Consider the following 22,633-nt stretch of genomic DNA (forward strand, 5'->3'; position numbering starts at 1 on the left):
GATGTTCTTAGGCTACCCAGAGGATACTTGGTCAAAGACCGGAAGTCGTGAGCTGCTTGAGTCATATGTAAAAGAATCGTTTCTGGCCACTCCCACGTGAATGGCGATCAGAAAACTTTCCTCACTTCCGTGAACTTCTACACATGACTCCATCCTCCATTTCTCTACTTTTTTAAAATAGTTGTAATCAAAAAAAAATCCTTCGTCGAAGTCTTTAAAAATTGTATCTTAAAGACCTATGTAAAATTTGGCCATAATAAGTTCTCTTCGAAACTCTTACTCGGATCAACTTGAAATTTAGGACAATATTCTAGAGATGTTGCGGACTACAATAACACAATAAAAAAATCGATTTTTTGAAATCCGTCATACCCGGATATATGTAGTTGTATTTATAGAATTTTTCGAGATAATGAATTTCTATTGCCAATTTCAAATTGCCATAATTATAAACTTTCAATTTACTTAATAAAATTGTATTGTGAATGTTTTTTCTGATGTAATTCTAATCAACAATGCTGCAAAATCCATTTCCAATATCTTGCACTGAGTCTGAGTTAATTTAGTTTTCTTAATTCTACTTTAATTTAATATTGCAAAATGACTTTTAAATTAAATAAAACAAAGACTTTGATTAAAAAGTGCAGCGTGAAAAACTCCGCCCCAATGATTTCTGGTTAACCTGAACCCTGGTATTACATGTGCGTACACTGTCAGTCATTAAATTCAACTGCAAATTTCAATGAAACACGAGCCTGCAGAGCATACAAATTAAGGCGAGGCGTACTGACACACACACACATGTCATTGGCCAGATATTGAAACAAAAACAGCACAGAAGCATTTAAAGCAGGTGTAAATAATGTTTTTGGAGCCCCATAAATGGAGCGAAGAGAGCTGAGAAGTGTGAAGCAGCTTTAAAATTAAAGCAACAACAGAAATGCGGCATAAATGTGCTGTTAGCAAGTGCAGGTGTATGTGTGTGTATGTGCATGTTTGTGCACATTAAATTTGATACTTTGAAATTACATAAGAGCCTATCCAAATCAGTCTAAGGCACTGACAGACAGACAACGGTGTAATGCATATTCCTAACTTTCTCATTCTTTGCCTTCAATTTTTAAGCCATTCGTAAAACGATACGCGCCATAGAGTACAAAAATACAGAAATAGCTATAAAGGTGTGTGAGTATTTTCTTCTCAGGAAATTCTGGTTTACTTTCCCGCTAAATTATTTTAACAGTTAACTAAGGTATCCACTAATGAGGCTGCCGGGCATGACGTAAACACGAAATGCAACACCATACCTTCGCAAATAAATGTGTCAAAGCAGAAACCCTTTTTGAAGGAAAAAGAGAAACGATCTGTGACTAATTGTGAAGTTAACCAAGAAAAAAAAAAATTCCTTAAAAACCTTGATTTTTTCAGTCAGTTTGCTATATGCTATAGTGATCCGGTCTCAACAATGGGTAATAATCCATGCCAAATGTCTTGAAGATATAACGTCAAACGAAAAAGTTTTCCACACAATCAATTGCTTTTGATAGTTCAGTTTGTATAACAGCTTTATGCTTTCCTGAACAGATATCGCCGCTTCAGACAAATGAGCAGCTTCTTTTAGAGAAAACTATGTATGGGTGATGTCTGTTCCAAGGTAGGACAGGATGATTTCGTAGTCGAACAATAACTCATTGCTGTCCAGCATCTGCTAAGTTCTGGCGGAGTTTAAAGGTCCAGCAATGTTACATAGAGTCCAAAACGTTTTCGATTCGATGCTTTTAGTCTTTGCTATTTCTTAAATTTATCACTTCTTGACTGGCAATATCTTAAACTCAATTTCCACCCACAAATAATAAGACTTAAGTCCGGTGAGTAAAAAAAAACGCTGTGAGATTATTTCACTTTTCTGCAGACCTTCTTAACCTCCTTTTATTGACTTATCTAAAGAACAGTCTCATCCTACCGCAGTAAATTACATCAAACTCCGCCTAACTGCACCGCAATGAATATAAGAAACGAATATAAGACAGTACAAATGTTTCGAGGCTATTTTATATAATCAACAGATTCACTTTATTCCGCTTCGCAACATTTAGCGTAACACTTTTACAAAATAGAATTCTCCTTAACTAAAGTATCACAAAATTTCTTATCTATTTGCGTAACACAGCGACCGCGGGCGCTGGGACAGCCACTACTGGAGCGGCAGCATAGGCAGCTGGGAAAGCGGCAGAGTGGGCAATCGAGTGAGCTGAGTAGCTGCTGGCGTAGGGTGCGACGTAGCCGGCATATCCTGCGGTATAGGCGAGGGGAGCAGAGTAAGCGGCAGCGACTGGAGCGGCATAGGCAGCAGCAACTGGGGCGGCGGCTAATGGCGCGGAGTAAGCCAATGGAGCAGCCAAGAGACCGGGCTTAGCAGCACCAAAGGCAACAGCAAAGAGGGCTAGAAAGCAGACAGCGAACTAAAAAAGATGGAAAATAAGGTTTTTTTTAATAAAAATTCTGGAATGTTTCACACCTCAACTGTATAACTTACCAATTTGAACATGTTGATAATTTTTGCTGAAGATTGGACTTCTTTGGAATTGAAGTGGTAAGTGAGTTTTGAGTTGTTATGCAGACAACTTGCTTTTATATGAAGTACACTTTGCAAACCCAACAACCATATTAGCCTTATTCGCACACATAGCACGCCCAATCGTACCTTGAAGTGTTCAAAACTAACTGGTTTGCAATAATAATTGAACGTGTCATTGTTTGCTATTGACTTTGATTTTCAATTCTGAGGAAGTTTCCGAAACGCGTGCGTGTGTATTTATAACTGTAAATATTGATGTTCATTATTGACTTCGACGATGCGAATATCTGTAGCAATGAAATTTGCATGAGCTAAGGCCGCATAAAACCAGACACCTTGCTTCTTATGTTAAGCGCGTGCTCGTCTTTCGCCCAGTCGTAATATGAATGTAGACGCATGCCTTAACTATGTATGTGTCTATGTACTTATTTTAGATTTGGTGTATTTCTGACTTACTTAGTAACTAGGTGCAATTAATCAGTGGCGGATTCAGAGGGAAAAATGAGGGAAAGTATGTTCTTTGAAAATCCAAGAAATGGAAAACCTTATTGACTGCAAAAATGATAGATTCAAAGGCCTTTTGGAGCGTGCGACGTTTGAAGCTCAAATGTGAACTTGTTCACTGGGAGTGCCATTGGGGGCAGAAGCAAAAGTCAAAAGACAACAAGTTACCGACTAATGCATTGGAAATGTTGAAGAACTGCGACATACTACATATACCCCATAATTCATAGTTTTATTCGCATATTCTGCACACTTCCTGTGCCTTCCTGCGCGCTCTGAACGCTATTTTTCGACACATCGAAGCATGAAAGCATGCTTCAAGATAGATTGATCGGCCTGGCATTGCTGCATAAGCATCATGACATTGAAGACAGTGCAGAAGAAGTTCTCGAAAGATTCTCAATACTTGGCTCGCATCTTTTTGTTTTGTAAAAATTCTCTAATCAATACACGAACTCAACGCAGTATTATACATTGCAATAAAGTATGTGAATCGCACGGTTACGTTTTATATTGGCTTTTTACAGTTTAGTAGGATTTTATATTAAAAGGTCGATTTAAAATTTTTCCATCATGATATTAAACTGTATAAAGACTACTGTATCTAATACAATAATCTTCATATTTCAAGTAAACGTTTATTGCCCACACCAAAAACTATTTCTGGATCCGCCCCTGCCTTAACTATTGTATATATATTGGGTGAGCCAAGTAGAGGTACCTTTTTAAATATTGTGCAAGAATTGAAGCCGCTCGACATCCCAAAGCGACATTGCTTCACTCTATGGGCTCTTGAAAACTTTCAACATCCGACGTTTCGATAGGAGGAAGAGCAGTCTGAAGAGATTCAAGAGTTGCCACTTCATCCAGAAAAAACGGTTTCCTGTTGCTTGTAGGCCAATGGAGTCATCGGTCCATATTCCACCAAAAATGTTGCCTGTGAGTACGTAATCGTCAATAGTGACCATTATCACGCCATGATAACTTACTACTTAATGCCTGAAATTGAAGCTTGTAATCTCAGGGATATTTGGTTTCAAAAAGATGACGTGCAGAGGTGCAGATAATTGGCCGCCGATTGGCCACCAAAATCATGCCATATCGTTGGACATTTTTCTGTGTGTTAGACATTCCATATGATTCTTACTACTGTGATCAAATTGAAAGGAAAGAAATTTTTAATTTATATGTACTTAATTTTTTTACTTAATTGGTAGTACTGTTAGTGACATCAATGCTAAATTTCACGTCACAGTTTTCATTATTATTTGAGATACGCGTCGTTTTGTTTGCATATAAAAGTGAGTTCTTCGATTTTTACTATGTCTGAATTTATTGAACAAAGAAGTGCGATAATGAATCACCTAAGACTTCCTTGGTAATTCGTGATAATTTCGCCACATTTTCAACTAATATCGTGTCGCAACCACACTCGCCTCTTTGACTCAATTGAGGATATAAAAGCTGAATCGAAGAAGGCTCTCAGGTCATCAAAACGGAGGATTTTTAAAATTCCTATGATGACTGAAAAATTCGTTGGGATTAGTGTATTGCAGAGGGAGGTGATTACTTTGAAGGAAATGAAATGAACAAAATTCACCTTACAATTTGATCACAGTAGTAAGTCTAAAGTCTGTGGGGACAATCAATTTCGGCTCAGGCTCAGCCAGTTACCAATTCATGGAAAGTACTAAAAGAACAACTGTTGTTAACATTAGCCATCTACTTCATCTGAATTGTTCTATCGAATTCTGTGGTAAAGGCCTTCATCGATTTTTCTCAATAAAAAATAGCAAATATTACGAAAAGTTTTCTCATAAGGCTAGCCACCTTTCATATTAAGTATATATATAACGATAAGATCATGAGAAAGATCATTGATCTGGAACTTTTTCGAGCCATCACAATGAACGTTCTGGTAAAATTGTTGAATAACTCATATTACACAAAAAATTGAATTTCAATATACGCCCCTCTCAATCTAATTTGACATCTGATACCCAAAAATAATTTCAGATAATTTAAATTTTGATAAGAAGAGAATGCACAGGTTTTATATCATATTTTTCTAATCGTCAGCTTTATTTCATTGCCAAGGTCCGTATTATTTTCGGAAATTCCTTTTTCAAATTCTGCTCTATTTCTTCAACACAGCAACAGCTGGGGCTGCAGCAAGGACTGGCGCTGGAGCGGCCACAACTGGAGCGGCAGCGTAGGCAGCTGGGAAAGCGGCGGAGTGGGCAATCGAGTGAGCGGAGTAGCTGCTGGCGTAAGGAGCGACGTAACCAGCATATCCTGCGGCATACGCGAGGGGTGCGGCAACTGGAGCGGCATACGCAGCAGCAACTGGAGCAGCAGCTAATGGTGCAGAATAAGCCAATGGAGCAGCCAAGAGACCGGGTTTAGCAGCGCCGAATGCGACAGCGAAAAGAGCGAAGAAGCAAACCGACAACTGCAAAAGATAAAGTTGTGTTAATCACAATTAAGAAAATTCCCTTACTTTGCGTTATTTCAACTTACTAATTTGAACATTTTGATGGGTTGTGGGTTTTGCTGAAGACTAGACTTCTTTGATGTCAATTGTTCGTCAACCAGTTGCTTTTATACGAAATTCATCATTCCAACCAACAGTCAACCAATGCTACGAACGCCCTCACTATTAACCTTGAATACTATTAGAGGTACGGGTCTGTACTAGCAATTGAGCAGCAATGAGTCAATGCTTATTGTAAACATTATTCGGATTTGCAAACAGCGCACGAAAGCGGTCTCCGTCTCTTCATCGGTATTTGGTAGATAGCGTTCCCATTCATAAAATTGCGTGGAGTTTAATCCACCATAGTATTGTGCTAAATGTGGTGGTAATTAATTGCTATAGCGAAGACTGGTAGCAATTGTAGCATTGGTAAAGGCATGTACTTTTAAAGCATTCCTTTGTATGGGCCTTTCCATTGTCTTAAAAATATTAGAAATATGTATGAAATTTTTTTAAAACTCTTACAGTAGCAATTAAAAAATAAATAAAATACTCGTTAAGAGCAGGCCGGCGTTAGTAATGCCGGAGCGTTGAACTTCTTCATTCTCTTAGCAGGCAATGTTTGGAATTTGTCACAACTGGGAAGGCGTTTAAGAAGTATAGACCTGAAGTAAACTTTGAGTTAGTTTAAAAACAATTAATGCACGTTGACAACAGCTGAGTTCCAAATTAGTCGCATATTCTTCTGCCATATGCGAGAACGAAGGCGAAGAAATTTTTTAGTTATTAGCAAGCAATACATTTCGCATTGCGTCTGTCTTGGGAACTTGTTAATATTAACTATAATGAAAGAAGGTCCACCGGTGGATATTGGAACTTTCGGAAATCAGAGCCAATAGGAGACGATTCTTCAACAAGGCTCATAGAATTTTTCAATGAAAATTTTTTTAAAGAAAGCATAGGGCTTCAAGCATCAAGGTTCAAGATGTACTGAGAGGATGGAAATTGTAGCTGCACTCTGAGCAGCCAGGTAATCGTAAAACTGCTCCCAGACGCTTACTTCCGAGCAATTCCTCACCTGGGATAGTATCTCTCAGACTACCAGAGAGAAACTGCGGCATCCTTTTCAAGCCTCCTGAATGAGCATCACCTAACATGGGCAACTCAAGTCTTCCAAAGTCTGATTGAACTAAACCTAAGGAGTAGTACTCCAGGAAATCGAATTTCAAGGGTAAATTTGCAGTTGCGACCTTCCTCTATATCGCGGAGGCATTCACTAACGCATTTCCGGAGTATTAGTTAGAGCCTCAAATTGGTTTCGGGTTGAATCGAACCTTAGCATCTCATTTTAAAACTTCTCTACGATCGATGGGAGGAACGTGTCTTCTGGCTGCTGACAGAGTTAAGTACCTAGAGCTCATTCAATGCTCAAAGCTCTCGAATAAACCCAATAGAGGAGAGAGTAAGAAAGGCATCGGTTTTTCTGTACTGCTGCAAAAAAACTATACTATATGTAAAAGGTGAGGTCTTTACCAAAGTTAGTCCTTGACTTTATGATATCAATCAAGTTCTACAGATTTTTGGTAAAGCCTTGAAAAAGACTAAATTCGCGAAAAAAAATTAAAGAATGTTCAATGGGCAATAATACCTTCCTGCATACATCACCGGATTGCATATCCGGAAATTTTATGGCAGCGAAAGCTGATATCATATTCTAAGTAGCTGGACACTGACTGCAAGCCTGGACACTCTAGAACCCTTACAAATTTTGATTTCATTTTAAAATTAGTGGTAGATACGCATCAGACCAGTTCACCAAGGATTGATCAACTACTATCCTCTTTGCTGTCCTGAAGTCCTGCTGACCTAGGGTACATTGTAAGAGGTCTTGGCTCTGAGCAAGGTCCACCTTTGTATGGTTGTGTGATGTCTAAGTGGATACTGTCCGATCGAAATTCATGAGATAATATTCAACACCTTACCGGATGCCAGATACATTAGATAGTTCGAGGATAGGGAGAGATAGAATCATTTGAAGACTGGCTGAATATATCTTTCTTTTAGATATCCTGGTGAAATAGCGCAAATATAGCTAAAGTACTAAGCAAATCAAGACGACAGCAGTTTTTATCTGGCTCTACAAAGGACTGTATATAGTAGTCTAAGTGAGGTTCACGCCATCTTGAGGATCGTCCATTTAACCTAACATAATTAGGCTTTAATATAATTTGTGGATATATATTTTTACAAATGACACCAGTCCACAACATGAAAAATATGCGATATTTCATAATAAAGTAGGCCATAGGAAAAGAGGTCTTCATTTTGAATTTTTGTAGACTCAAACAGGTGTGGTAAGATGAGAGATATCACACTTGAATATATTATTTGTGCGATGTTTTATTCCGAAATTTCCAATTTCTATATCGAGTCTCTTATTCTTCTTCATAAAAAAATGAGTAAAATCGACAACAACTTACTCGCAAATATATGAAGATGGAGGGCTTTTCACAAACTGCTGATTTCACAAACACCTAAGTTAACAGTCCAACTGTGATCCCCTTTTACATGAATCAGCTCTAGAACCTTGCCAATTACCTCTCATCGTTATATATAATATATATGGCTGAAAGTTGGCGAAATATGAAATTAAATTCATAAATATAAATCTCTAGGCTGTTAGAATTTTACTAGATGGTTTCAAAAATTCCAAAGTTATTGCAGTTATTCACGTACACTTTGTAATTTAACATTAAACATATTGAAAGCTTTCCTAACACCGATCTTAGTGTCTTTTGGTCTACCTCTAATAATCTTTAAAGATATAAAAACACATAACACAAAAGCATGGGCGGCAACCACTGGAGCGGCGGCATAGGCAGCTGGGAAAGCGGCGGAGTGGGCGATCGAGTGAGCTGAGTAGCTGCTGACGTAGGGTGCGACATAGCCCACATATCCAGCGGTGTAGACGGCCAAAGGAGCGGAGTAAACAGCGGCAACTGGAGTAGCGGCTAAAGGAGTAGAGTAAGCCAATGGAGTAGCCAAGAGAGCGGGTTTAGCAGCGCCAAAGCGAAGAGTGCGAGGAAGCAAACAGCGAACTGTTGGTAGAAATAAAGTTGTATTATATGAATTACAAAATCAGAGTTAAGAAACTAAGTTGAAGTGTTTTAAACCTACCAACTTGAACATATTGTTAGTTTTGGATTTCTGACTTCCTTAAACATGAATAGGTAAGTATTAGCTTTTATACAAAATTCGGTCTGCACGCAAAGTAATGTATGGAGGAATATACAATGAATATATGAAACTTTAATACTAAATAGACAATCACTTCTTGTAATCGACGTTGACTTTAAACACATTCTAAGATTTGGTTAATATAAGTATGTACATACATAAAATTGTTTTAATATTTCACATTTATGGTTGGGCGTAGGAATTTGTCTTAAATAAAAATATAAGGTAATCAGAGAAATAACAACTATTTATTTTGTGCCTTTCGAACTGATATAAAATTAATGACTAAGTATGGAGCAAAGTGCGGGTACTACAAAGCAATGTGTAAGGAGCAAAATCGGGGACGTTTTGTTGAGTTGCTGCTATTCTTTATATAAAACAAAAAAGAAATGGCTAAGTTTTGGTGCAACCGAACATTTCATACTATTGCAACTTGCTAAGATCAAAGCCAGAAAAATACAGTCAGGTGTTGGCAAAACTGTATTTCAAAGATATTGCAAAATTATTCAATTCCCTATTTTCGATGAAATCGTGAGTGAACTATAATTGAATTTCCATTTTATTAATTTTCATTATAGTTCATAGACAAAGGTAGTTTTATACCTATATTCTACCTCCCGTCAGCGAAAAATATCTTAAAAGCATCCTCATGTAGACAGAGGATCGGTATCCATTACATGAAGGATATGAGAGTTGACGAAGGTCACTTACCGACATATTCGTCAGCATAGCGAAAATAGTTTCGGTACTAAACTGTAGTATGTATATAACATATGTACTTATCCAATATTTTATTTAGCTTAATAGGTTAAAATTTTGCTGTATAAAGACAAACGGTTGTTTTAAAATCCTGATATTAGTAGAAGCTAGGGAAAGTCTAAACCTGAATTTGTGTATGTATTTTATGCCCAAAGGTATACTGTTATTAGAAAAATACACTCTTTCAATATCATTAAGATAACTCGTATATTAGCTGATATATGGGGTATAAATTCAGCCGAAAGTTCGAAAAACTTTCTATTAAGTAGACGGGGGCTAAAAGAAATACTGACTCAATTCATCTCATTTTTAACATACAAACAAAGTCTTATACTGACTGACCGATATGTTCGATAAAAAGTTCATAATAGAAACTGTGGTACGCAAACTCGATTTATGGAGGCTGAACAGTTTTGAACCGATTTGATTAATTTTTGGTCACGAGAAAGCACTATTTATGCAAATTTGTGCATGCGGATATATTGAGTTTTTCGTGATTTATATACGGGAGAGTAAAAACATCGGATGGAACTTAAAATTGTAGTTGTAAAAATGTAAAGTAAGTAGGGTTCGAATTTTGTTGTAGAAATGTCAATGTAATATTACCTACCGAATTTGGTCGAAATTGATGTAGTAGTTCCAGAGGTATGCGATTTCACCAAACGCCATCGTCCAATTTTGACTCCGGCTTCTACAATTCCCTCCTGTTTCATTATAGGTATGAAATTTAATATCTCTAAGGTATTTAGTTATTGATTTATCGAGCTTTTAGTAGTTTTTAAAACACCGTTTAATAGCAACACTGTCAGTAAGGGTTTTTAAAAGTATTGTATTGTTATTGACAAGGTCGATTAAGCTATTGTGACTTTCGGGATTTTAGAGGTATGTACATTAAACCAATTAGACGGCGCAGCCACGCCCATTTTTCTTTTAAATTTATTTATTTATTATTATAATTTTTTTTTGTTTTTGTAAAAATGCCTGATAAAAGTAAAATTTTCACTGTTTTTGTTCTTCCTAAGGTCAAAACCCTGTCGTAAATAAATCACGAATCAACAACATAATATTAGACCTAAATCTATTCTTATTTAATACTAAACTAAAATGTGGCCAAAAAAGATGTATACTTAATTAACGGATATATATGGCTTCAAGTCAATCGAAAAAATTAAATCACTTTGTGAGGATATTCGTATTGGGGTTGGGCAGATAGGGACGTACTTTTGAAACAAAGCTAAAGAATTCTTGAGAATACTCATATGTATATCCACGGAATTTTATTAATAATAAATCACGCATACATATATCAGGCACAAATTTTTCTTGAGTATTGAAAATCATGCTTTTTAAAACGGAGGGAACAGATATTTTTTGAAGAATTGATGGGAAGTAATATTCGTGGATTGGGTATTGGGTTGCGTTAATATTCAGAATTGTCTTATTTAATAAAATCCAAATACCTAACAGAAAATAACTGTCAGACACTGTGTTTGTCATATTTGAACCAAAAGTTAACGCTTTTTCAATCGCTCGTCCTCTAATAAGCATTATGTGATATTGATACCTTGTTAAACTTCTAAACTACGAAAACAAACTTCAAGGAAATAGTCACTATTACATGCTGTACAAGTAGACTGATATTGTGTAAAGTCGGTTAACCACGTTTAGTTTCATTTTTAAAAAATCGAAATTATATATATAATTGAATATATACGAGACTAAATTGAAGCACTGAAATTGGGGCGACATATAAACACAAAAAAAAAAAAACTTTAGATGTTGCAATTAAAAATTTAATTATAACCTCTTAAAAAACCAACAAAACTGCGCTAATTATTTGTCATGGTTTTTATTCAGTTCATATTTGTTCAGTCCTTTATGGTTGCGAAACAACGCGTTCGTCGTTATGCGTCTATTTCTTCAATACAGCCACAGCTGGGGCAGCGGCAACTACTGGAGCAGCAGCATAGGCAGCTGGGAAAGCGGCAGAGTGGGCAATCGAGTGAGCTGAGTAGCTGCTGGCGTAAGGAGCGACGTAACCAGCATATCCTGCGGCATATGCGAGGGGTGCGGCAACTGGAGCGGCATACGCAGCAGCAACTGGGGCAGCAGCTAATGGTGCAGAATAAGCCAATGGAGCAGCCAAGAGACCGGGCTTAGCAGCGCCGAAGGCAACAGCGAAGACAGCCAAGAAACAGACAGCGAACTATAAAAATAACAGAGTCAATAAGTTTTAGAGTTTATAAGACTAATCAAAGGTTATATTGTACTCACCAGTTTGAACATTTTTATGGGTTTGGGTTTTGGAACTTCTTAACGAACGAAGTGGTTAGCGAATTGTGATGCAAATATCGACAAATCGCGTGCTTATATATCTATGAGGAATGCAAACAAATGCCGGCATTGGCTTAGTACTAATTTTAATGTGGTGAGTGAAGGTAAGAGACGTGCTTGCACTACAAATTACGCATTGATGTATTAATATACTTACATACGTCCTCAGTGTCACTAGTAAACTAAGTTTTAGTTATTCTGTTTATATCAGAGAGATAAGTAGCTATCAGTTGTATTGGTGATAGTATAAAAACTTTGGAGACCGTTATTGCGCCATATGGTTTTGGTAGAAGGATAGTGAAAGAAAAAATAAAAGTAATTTTAAAATAGTCAAGTTTAGCTTTTGAAAGTAAAATACAATATATGATATGTGTATCAGAGAAGATTGGTTTCATAACCACAAATACATGTAGAATTAAACAATTTTTATACTCTCGCAACAAAGTTGCTAAAGAGAGTATTATAGTTTTGTTCACATAACGGTTGTTTGTAAGTCCTAAAACTAAAAGAGTCAGATATAGGGTTATATATACCAAAGTGATCAGGGTGACGAGTAAACTTGAAATCCGGATGTCTGTCTGTCCGTTCGAAGATGGGCAAAATCGGCCTACTGCCACGCCCAAAAATGGCGGAAACCGAAAACCTATAAAGTGTCATAACTAAGCCATAAATAAAGATATTAAAATGAATTTTGGAACAAAGGACCGCATTAGGGAGAGGCATATTTGGACACAATTTTTTTGGAAAAGTGGGCGTGGCCCCGCCCCCTACTAACTTTTTTGTACATATCTCGAAAACTACTATAGCTATGTCGACCAAACTGTATAGAGTCGTTTGTTTTAGGCATTTCCATATACAGTTCAAAAATGGAAGAAATCGGATAATAACCACGCCCAGCTCCCATACAAAGGTTATGTTGAAAATCACTAAAAGCGCGTGAACCGACTAACAAAAAACGTCAGAAACACTAAATTATACTGAAGAAATGTCAGAAGTAAGCTGCATCCAGGCTTTTTTTTTTAAATTGAAAATGGGCGTAGCGTCGCCCACTTATGGACCAAAAACCATATCTCAGGAAGTACTCAACCGATTTCAACGAAATTCGGTATATAATATTTCATTAATACCCTGATAACATGTACCAAATATGGGTGAAATCGATTCACAACCACGCCTGAAATCTTGATTATCACTTTATCATGCGAGAGTATAAAATGTTCGGTGACACCCGAACTTAGCCCTTCCTTACTTGTCATATTTAAGCTTATATATTATATTAAACATTTATACATACATATAATATATATATTTTTGAATTAGTTTAGTCGATGTTAAAAGTTTGAAATATATAATATAATAAAATGCTTTCTGTTCAAATTCATATAAATGAACAATATATATTTATATATTATTTATACATGAAATTGTTGTTAACTCTGAACAGACGATATCAATTTGCCACGAAGTTTAGTCGATAATTATCCGCATATGTGTATATCGATCTAAAATTTTGTACAAAATCTTTTTTTTCCAAGAAACTGCTTATTTGTTATGTTTCTGACAATCAGACAAATACCAATGTAGGATATACATAATAGTTGCTATAAGAACTGATCGATCAAAATTCAAAAAATTGAACACTGAACTTCTCAGATCAGATCAAAAATCTGATTGAATCAAATCTAGTTCCGCTATGGGCAACTTTTTATTTTGAGAAATTATAATTATCTTCGAGTAATTTGGCACATATCATTGTTCAAGAAAACGCTACTATCTCTGAATACAACAGATCAGATCCGACAACTATAGCATTGATACTCAGTTATCTTTTACTCGGTCGGATAAGCAGTATATCGTCACCAGAAGTGCAAAATAACTGGCTCCGCAGCCGTTGCCCTGCGTGACATTATGTGTTTTGAAATGAAAACACAAAATTTTTTGGTTTCTGGCTCGGTGTACAGAAAAGATGGTTTTCCAAAACGTGAGCATGCCACGTATACCTGGCCGCGTGAAAAAAATATCATTTCCAAATGTATGCCACACACCATGCGACTATCCTTGTTACCTGTTGATTGTCATCTCACATGCAATTTTCACTGGAAACGGATTACATTTCAACTGAAATGGCAAATCGTTAGAACTCAAAGGAATTCGTAGAATCAAGCATTCTGTCCACTTTTATTCGATAGGTGCGTCACAATCAGTCGGATTCCATTACACAGTTTCGGTGCATGAAGAATGCGAAACATAATAACGACAGATCCAACTTTGAGACGCAAATGATGCGGTCGCTTACCAATCCTCTACAAAGAACTTATAAATCACACTGGATAATTCACGGCATCGTCTTCATTGTTTAGACGATCGATCGATTTGTATGAGCGCAAGTTTCGCGGAATTTGACTTTGAATCTTCCAGTTTGGAATCGTAGTTACGATAATTTTGCGAAGGTCCGAACATTCGTGACGAGTTTATCTTACGTGAATTGATAACGGGCACATAGAATTGATATCACCACCGGAAGTATCAACCGGAATTGACCCATTTCTAACTCTTCATCGCAAAACTTCATTTGCATTCCAAGCAACTACCGCATCGTCCATCGTTTGATTCCAGTAATTATCAAGTTCCAGCAATTGTAATTGCTGGCTTCCTTCTCAATATGGTGCACACACCATTCACACTTTGCAATGACTCAAATGAAGTTGAACCGCGTACATTAATCAATCGCAACCGAAGGTAGAAACAATCGTCGTTTTCGGGTGGATTGTGTAAATTGATCCTAATGCATTAGTTGAGAACACACATGGATATCCATCTACTGGTTGGCCATGCTTTCTGCCTTACTATTTCTTCCACGATGCATTCCAGTTATAATGTCAAGGCATTTCCGAATAGAGCAATGTTCTCGCAAATGGATCACTGACGAAAGTTTAGAAAAAAATCGTCAATGTTAATTTTGTTTTGTTGCGGTTTTCAACTGAATTCTCTGGGTTGAAATACACTCCTTGGCCATTCTCCGAATAAACTGCGAGACGCATAACAGTCGGAAAACTTTCATGAATTACAAAAGTAATTATCTTACAAAACGCTTCATTGCAATACACGTATCGACCCATTTGATATTTGCTGATCTCGTTCAAGGCCAATAACCGCCACGTTGCTTTTGGTGACGGACTTGCAAACGTATTTGATTGATTTCACCAAACTGAGATACTCAACATTGATATGAGTTTTGAATGTGAGTTAGAAAATAATGGTGAATATAGTACGATTCATGTGTTGTCAACTTCAATATTTACTCTTTAAAACTGAATGCTTAAAGTTCTGCCATTGGCGTCTGGTGAGCGACGCCGATCCATCATTTTCAGTTTGTGTTTCCGAAAGAGAAGCGCGTGGATAGTGTTTCGTGCATTTATTGTCCGGAATACAAATCGAAAATGGATTGTAGCACCACTTTGTGTAATACTGGATCCTTCTCTGAACCAGAAATTTCGATAGAAATTATTTCAGCAATTTGAGCTGGTGTAACCACCATCCAAAAAAATCTTTTGCCACTCAACAGAGTACATCTAGCATCTAACAGCACCACATATACGATGCTTCAAGATAAAGTGCATCAAACATCGTAAGTGTTGTTTTAAAGGTCGTGCTGTGACATTGTGACGATCGCTTGCTGATTGACCGTAATCCATAATTCCACAAGTATGTCATCGCATCCTGAGAATACTCGGTCATGTGCCTTGGGCTGCCATGTACTATATGTTGATGCCAAGAAGAACGCCGACCGATATTAGCGCGACCTCTTCATGACATCGTGTCAAATTTCAACTTGTAACTGAGCACTTCGTGTGAAATACACATAACGTTTTCACAGAATAATTTTCAATTGTGTTTTTTTTTTTTTTTTTTTTTTTATTTTTTTTTTTTTTTTTTTTTTTTTTTTTTTTTTTTGTTTTTTGAAAAATTGAAAATAAAACAAACAAAATTAAAATAAAAATGTTTGTATGACAAAAAGTTACTTTTTGGAATTGTCCAATTTTCCGACTTTTCCTCGCGAAAAGCATACGGTTTTTTTATTTCTAAACTTTCCACGATTCACAGCGAACAACCTGTAAAATTTCATAAAAATTGGTTCTGCTGTTCTCGATTATTAGCGTTACTAACAGACAAACATTCATTCGTTTGTATGGGAAAAAGAAAAGGGCTCTTTTGAGGGACTTTCCGGAAATTACATATTCGAACTTTTCTCGCACATAAAAAAAAAAGAATTGGCCAAATTAGTCCAGGCGTTGTTGAGTTATGTGCTTAGCAACACATTTTGCGATTCATTTTTACATATGTATGAGATATTATGTAATGATTACTCATACGTTTAAACCAGTGGTAAGTTTACCAATCAAAAAAAGGAAGACCCCACAATGCTCGCCAACTGTCGTGGGAAAAGCCGCCTCAACATCGTATATAAGGTTCTATCGAGCTGTGTGAAACACTGAAGCCCACCGCGAACAAAGTGATTGGACCTTGTCAGTCTTTGGATCTTAAAAGTCTACAATCGACCAGATTTTAACCATCCGCCAAATCTTGGAAAAGAAACGTGAAAGCTAAATGGCTATGTAAGCAACAATTGTGGTTGTGTTCACCTGCTATATGGAGGATTTAAATTATTTTCCTATTATGTACTTCTTCTTGAAAACAAGACGTAAAAAATCATCCTTTATAATTATTAACTCGTTGCCAATTTCTGTCCGACAAGACACTTTTTCAAGTTTAATAACCAAAGCACCGATCAAACTTAGAGAAATTTATAGATGGGGCAAAAACTTGGAAGTGATGGCGGTGAAGGTTTGCACATGTTAGAGCCTGCAAATGTTTTGCCTTCCTCAAGTAAGCATCGCAGATGACGTGTGATCTGAATCTACGAATTCTGTGGATACCAACACTACGCCGATTAGAGCCTATTCGCCTTTGTCGCAGCAGACTCAACGGTAAATTTCACTGTAAATAAACTGTTTCTTGGCTTCTGGTGTGTACCAGTGAAGAAGCAGCATTCAGCAATCCTTGATTTCCCCCCTTTTAAAATTCATAAATTCAGTTATTAATTGATATTACTTTTTTTCAACGGCCACGCCCATATTCACATTCGATCAAAACGCGATCATCGTGCATTGAGGCTTTAATAAACAGAAGAAAAATTACCTATTCAAAAAATTAAAAAACTATGTATATAACGATATTTTGAATTTGTTTTTTATCGACTTTTAATTTTTATTTCTTTATTGGGTTAGTACTTTCGACAACATCATGAAAATTGCATTCGTTTTCTATTTCTTCAACACAGCGATGGCTGGAGCTGCAGCGACTACTGGTGCTGGAGCGGCGACTACTGGTGCGGCAGCATAGGCAGCTGGGAAAGCGGCGGAGTGAGCGATCGAGTGAGCGGAGTAGCTGCTGGCATAGGGTGCGACGTAACCAGCATATCCTGCAGTGTAGGCGAGGGGAGCGGAGTAAGCAGCAGCGACTGGAGCGGCATAGGCAGCAGCAACGGGGGCAGCGGCTAAAGGAGCGGAGTAAGCCAATGGAGCAGCCAATAGACCGGGTTTAGCAGCACCGAAGGCAACAGCGAAGAGAGCCAAGAAGCAGACAGCGAACTATTGGAAAGAATAATGTAATATTATATAAGTGACATAATTTAATTAAAACACAAATGAAGTTTTCGAACTTACCAATTTGAACATTTTGCTAATTTTTTGTTTTTGAACTTCTTGCAAGCGAAGAGTTAAACGAATTGTGATATCAGTGTCTAAGAAACCACTTACTTTTATACGAAATTCGATATTTACCAATTGAAGTGCATGAATTACCCAAAAGTGTGGTAAAAAACGATTTTGTAATACTAATTAGACATCGGTGTGTCACTCTTTGCAGTTGACATTGATTTTTGAACACTGTACACTTCCAAGCTTTTTTCGTTTAGCATAGTACACTCGTGAAAACTGCAAATATTGGAAACCATACATATTCGAGTTTTCGAATATTTTGTACTTTAATTTATTTATTCATTTTATCGGTTTTTGTATTACAACTGCTAACTTTTTCTTGCATAATTCAGGCACGATGATATTGTTCAAATTAGCCTCAACAACACCGCCGTTACTTCTGCTTTTTATTTTATTTTCTCTAGACTGGACAAGGAAGCAAAGCAAATGGGTCTGGTAGTGAACGAGGCAGGACGAAATATCTTCTGTTAGCAAAGAAATAGTCGTCGTGCTCGCGACTTGACTCCCACGTCACTTCTGACAGTCATAACATTCGAGAGAAAGGCTCTGCTTAAGATCTATTTATGGTCCTTTGCGCTTTGGCAACGGCAAATATCGCATTCGATGGAGCTATGAACTCTATGATATATACGAGCACATTGACATAGTTCGGCAAATAAAAAGACAGTGACTACGCTGGTGAAAACACTACAGCTCTGAAAGTATTCGTCGCAGTACCTGCCAGGAGAAGCAGACGAAGAGGAAGCTCCACTCCAAGAGATTAGGTGGAGAAGGACCTGGCTGCACTTGGTATCTCGAATTCGCGCCAAATTGTGAATAGGAGCAACGACTGGCGCGCTGTTGTAAAGTCGGCTCCGCGTAAAATGTGTCTGCGCTTTAAAGAAGAAAAAGAATTCAGAATATTACAATTCTTTGGTTGACTTTTTCACGATTCAAAAATTTTTAGTTTTTATTTTCTTAAAGAATAGAAGGAACTTATTTCTGTAAGATGTAGCCTGTTGTCACGTCGGCAAAGGTTAGAATATTTGTACAGCACTTGACCACAGTCTATTGTCCCAACTTATTAAAAGTTCTATCCAAACATGTAACAGTATCTCTAAAGTTAAATTTTTTCATTGTTTCAACCAAATCGCATTCATAGCACAAAAAGGCGGCCAACAGAGAATTTTAATAACATGAACTTTTTATTCTTATCACGTTTTGATCCATTAGTTGAATCAAAGAAGTGACATCCTGCAATATATCTCTGTACTATATAAGTTATTATAAAACTGTAATTCATCCTCCTTTAGATTCGAAGGTGCGTTGTCAAGAAGAAGTAAAGTCGTTTGAAGCAAGCCGATCTCTTTTAAATAGATTTTCACCCAGTGAAATAATATAATATATTTGTTATAGGGTATGCAATTTCTAGTATAGTATAGTTGGTACCAAAGAAAAGTGAAATAAATTTTTGTATGGAGTTGGTGTCATCCAGGCGGACTTTGATTTTTTGTACTCCAATTGCTAGTTAAATTTCTTATTAGTCTGTTCTAGAAACGTATGATATTGATGACGTGTATCGCTGGCAAATGCCCCTGCTTAACTTGGCACGCAACTCTTTAGCTTTTTCTTCGAAAATTAATCCGTTCACCGGGTAATTCTTACCACATTGTAATTAAAACCATTTGTAAAGCTTTACTTTCATTGTCGGAAGTTCTGAGGCGTATTTAGCGAATTATTAACACATTTCAAAATTGGTTTTTCATTTTTTTTTAATTCTAAATTCATCTTCAACATTTTGTACTGCCTTAATTATTTCAGAAAGTTCATGTTTCCGAACGTTTAAGTTACCCTGTTTTCGAGTTTTTACTGTACTTTGTTTACTTAGGACAATATATAGTATTGAAATGACTTAGATGCCGGCTTAGAAGCCAGCGAATAGCCATAAAGTAACTACGGAGGCCTTATAAAATACATATAATATATACATAAATGATCAGTAAGACGGCTGAGTCGTTTAACCATGTCAGTCTGTCTGATGTCTCAATATACGCGAACAACTGCCTCAGTTTTTGAGATGTCGAGCTGAAATTTTATCACTATAGAATATAACTGCATACAAATTGAAAACTTTTCAATATAATAATATTAATATACGAAATATATTTAGGTAATTTTGCATAGAACTGATCGAACAAAATAAAGTTTTTGTAAGGAATCTTTTGTATTTATGAAGGATATTATCGAGGTTAACGTTTATATAGTATATGTTTGTGCACACTTTTAAACGCAAATGGTTTAGGGGTCGGCTGACTTAACAATTAAGAAACGAACGTTTCATCAAATTTTTTTTTTGAAGAAATGTCATATCTTCTAAACGCTGGCTTTCACGTCGTACATAGACGCCAGATGGAGGTTTGTTATTTATATGTATTTTGGTAAGTCGTGCAGCACGAGACTTGATACCTAATTATGATACTTCTTTCAGTCCCTTGAATTATGAAGCTCGAAAAGCAGAGGAGGTATTCCTGCGTCCCTTTTATGCCTACTTTCCACTAAAGTCTGTATCTAGCCTTCGTAAATTATTTTATGATTTAATTTCAGAACCTATAGTAAATGCCTAGACCTTAAAATATGGAAGAAATCATGAACAAAAAACAAATGAAACTTTAATTTCTACTTTATGTTTTCACATATATTTGCTAAAACGTCTTTTCAATTTTAATTTCATCACAGTCTCATAAATAAAGTTTCAGCAGATTCAAATTTATTTGCGCAACACAGCGACGGCTGGAGCAGCAGCGAGCACTGGTGCTGGAGCGGCGACAACTGGAGCAGCGGCATAGGCAGCTGGGAAAGCGGCGGAGTGGGCAATCGAGTGAGCTGAGTAGCTGCTGGCGTAGGGTGCGACGTAACCAGCATATCCTGCAGTGTAGGCGAGGGGAGCGGAGTAAGCAGCGGCGACTGGAGCGGCATAGGCAGCAGCAACTGGGGCAGCTAAAGGAGCTGAGTAAGCCAATGGAGCAGCCAAGACACCGGGTTTAGCAGCACCGAAGGCAACAGCGAAGAGAGCCAAGAAGCAGACAGCAAACTATTAGAAAGAATAATGTGATATTATATAAGTCACATAATTTAATTAAAACACGAATGAAGTTTTCGAACTTACCAATTTGAACATTTTGTAATTTTTTGTTTTTGAACTTCTTTGCAAGCGAAGAGTTAAACAAGTTGTGATATCTATAATACAGAAGCCGCTAGCTTTTATACGAAATTCGATGTTTACCCGTTTAAGTACATAAATTACCAAAAAGTGTGGTAAAAACGATTTTGTAATACTAATTAGGCATTGATGCGCCACTCTTTGCGGTTGACATTGATTATTAAACACTGAGCGCTTCCAAACATTTTCTGTTTATTGCTCAGTTGACTCTAGTTAATTTACATTATTGAAATTCGCTTACATTTAGCTGACTTGAAAGTTGGCGAATATAATTATGCATTATACTTCCTTAGATTAGAATAATTTAGGATATAATGGAATGTATGTGAATTTATATGCTGGGTTCTTCAATAAGAGTGATATGATTTATTTTTACAGAAACAGACTAACTAATTGTCAAGGAAATTCAATCTGAGAAAGTTCTTGAAAAATAGAAGAAATCAGGTAATATTTCTCGAGATGGTCAGATTCTTACGTATGATAAGTGTGATGTTTTGAGTTTCTTGATCGTCAACTGGAAAAACTTGGCTGTTGTCTTAAAAATCGTGACATCATAATTGGTTCAGCTACATCCGAAGTTAGTCGCTTCGTTCTCTGCAGATGTAAACTCAAATACATTAGTAAGAATGAAGAAAAAAATTGTAAATTTCAAAAATCGTTTTCATTAACTTTACAGGTTCTTAAGACATAAGCCCTCTTGACCACTGATCCAATAGTAAGGGACGCTACCCGCCCTCTTCGTTTGTAGAAAAGATCTCAGACCACCATTTTCGCTTGCGTTCTGTAGCTAGAAGTTCATAATGGCAACTTAGAAATCATCAACTCCCAAGAAAAAAAACTTTTAGAAATGAAATTTTGTTTGCCGCCCATGAAAACAACGCAAGCAAGGGGTAATAGTCTGAGTAATTAAATCTCAATTTAAGATCTATGAAAAATCTAGAATCAGCACCCATATTTGTCAATAGCGCAAATCTCGAGATTAGTCAGACCAAATCTTCGATGCAACTGATATCTGCTTTAAGAAGGTGAAGTCACCTGTATCTTATGGAAACAATAGCCAAACCATAATGTTTCTGTCACCAGCTTCAAGGGTATTTAATGTGTATTAATGGTTATAAACATGATTTTTCGAGATGATTACTTGATAAATAAATCGATTAGACTTAAATAAGTTTACTTTTGCTTCACCATACAAAATAATGGCACATCATTTCTCTGTAGGCTAAAGTACATGTTCTTTAGCAAACTTTAGCTTTTATTGCATATTTTTTTGCAAACATAGGACCTTTGATTGGTTTTGGATCTTGATGTTGATTTTGCTTTGTAAATACTTTGCGATTAGTATGAAGGATCAACATCATTGTTCAAATCACATTTAATGCTGCCATAAAAAACTATCGGATTGATCGGAATAAAGTGCTTGTGTGAAAAACATTTTTAATTGACCAAATATCTTCACGGAATTCGGAATGTTCACATTGTCCAAAATAACGGAAGAAATTATTCAGATCATACTACCTTATACATATATGTCATACAAACTGACCGATATACACCAAGATAATGAGATCGTGTGAGTAGAAAGCCTGAGTGTTTTCCTTGCACATTATCTTGGCGACCCTGAATGCTCCTAAAGCATTTATTATCCGTATATTAGCCATTTCATTGTGTATCGATATATTATATATAGTATATTGGGTAGTCGAAAAAATATTTTCTTTTTTCTAATCATATTCCAACTTTTTTTTTTTTTTTTTTTTTTTTTT

The 22,633-nt window shown here is 36.6% G+C and overlaps 4 protein-coding genes and 1 pseudogene across 4 annotated transcripts; all 5 read right to left on the reverse strand.

Annotated features, from left to right (window-relative positions):
* Positions 1-2,038: 2,038 nt before the first annotated feature.
* LOC108966973 (pupal cuticle protein C1B-like) lies at positions 2,039-2,603 on the reverse strand. Its single transcript, XM_018930158.1, has 2 exons — positions 2,537-2,603; positions 2,039-2,462 (listed from the first exon to the last, which is right to left on the reverse strand). Exons 1-2 carry the CDS (start codon positions 2,546-2,548, stop codon positions 2,154-2,156), a joined length of 321 nt encoding a protein of 106 aa, XP_018785703.1. The 5' UTR covers positions 2,549-2,603; the 3' UTR covers positions 2,039-2,153.
* A 2,540-nt stretch (positions 2,604-5,143) lies between these two features.
* LOC108966972 (cuticle protein 38-like) lies at positions 5,144-5,642 on the reverse strand. The gene is made up of 2 exons (XM_018930157.1): positions 5,603-5,642; positions 5,144-5,534 (listed from the first exon to the last, which is right to left on the reverse strand). Exons 1-2 carry the CDS (start codon positions 5,612-5,614, stop codon positions 5,220-5,222), a joined length of 327 nt encoding a protein of 108 aa, XP_018785702.1. The 5' UTR covers positions 5,615-5,642; the 3' UTR covers positions 5,144-5,219.
* Positions 5,643-8,282: 2,640 nt separating this feature from the next.
* LOC108966969 lies at positions 8,283-8,747 on the reverse strand (annotated as a pseudogene).
* Positions 8,748-11,387: 2,640 nt separating this feature from the next.
* LOC108966974 (cuticle protein 16.5-like) lies at positions 11,388-11,893 on the reverse strand. The gene is made up of 2 exons (XM_018930159.1): positions 11,829-11,893; positions 11,388-11,760 (listed from the first exon to the last, which is right to left on the reverse strand). Exons 1-2 carry the CDS (start codon positions 11,838-11,840, stop codon positions 11,467-11,469), a joined length of 306 nt encoding a protein of 101 aa, XP_018785704.1. The 5' UTR covers positions 11,841-11,893; the 3' UTR covers positions 11,388-11,466.
* Positions 11,894-17,164: 5,271 nt separating this feature from the next.
* On the reverse strand, positions 17,165-20,876 carry LOC108966970 (cuticle protein 16.5-like). The gene is made up of 4 exons (XM_018930155.1): positions 20,814-20,876; positions 20,423-20,738; positions 17,615-17,706; positions 17,165-17,539 (listed from the first exon to the last, which is right to left on the reverse strand). The coding sequence occupies exons 1-4, from the start codon at positions 20,823-20,825 to the stop codon at positions 17,213-17,215; spliced, it is 747 nt and encodes a 248-aa protein (XP_018785700.1). The 5' UTR covers positions 20,826-20,876; the 3' UTR covers positions 17,165-17,212.
* Between the last annotated feature and the right edge of the window lie 1,757 nt (positions 20,877-22,633).

Source organism: Bactrocera latifrons, unplaced genomic scaffold (genome assembly GCF_001853355.1).
Source record: "Bactrocera latifrons isolate USDA-ARS-PBARC rearing strain unplaced genomic scaffold, ASM185335v1 scaffold_172, whole genome shotgun sequence".
Lineage (NCBI taxonomy): Eukaryota > Metazoa > Arthropoda > Insecta > Diptera > Tephritidae > Bactrocera > Bactrocera latifrons.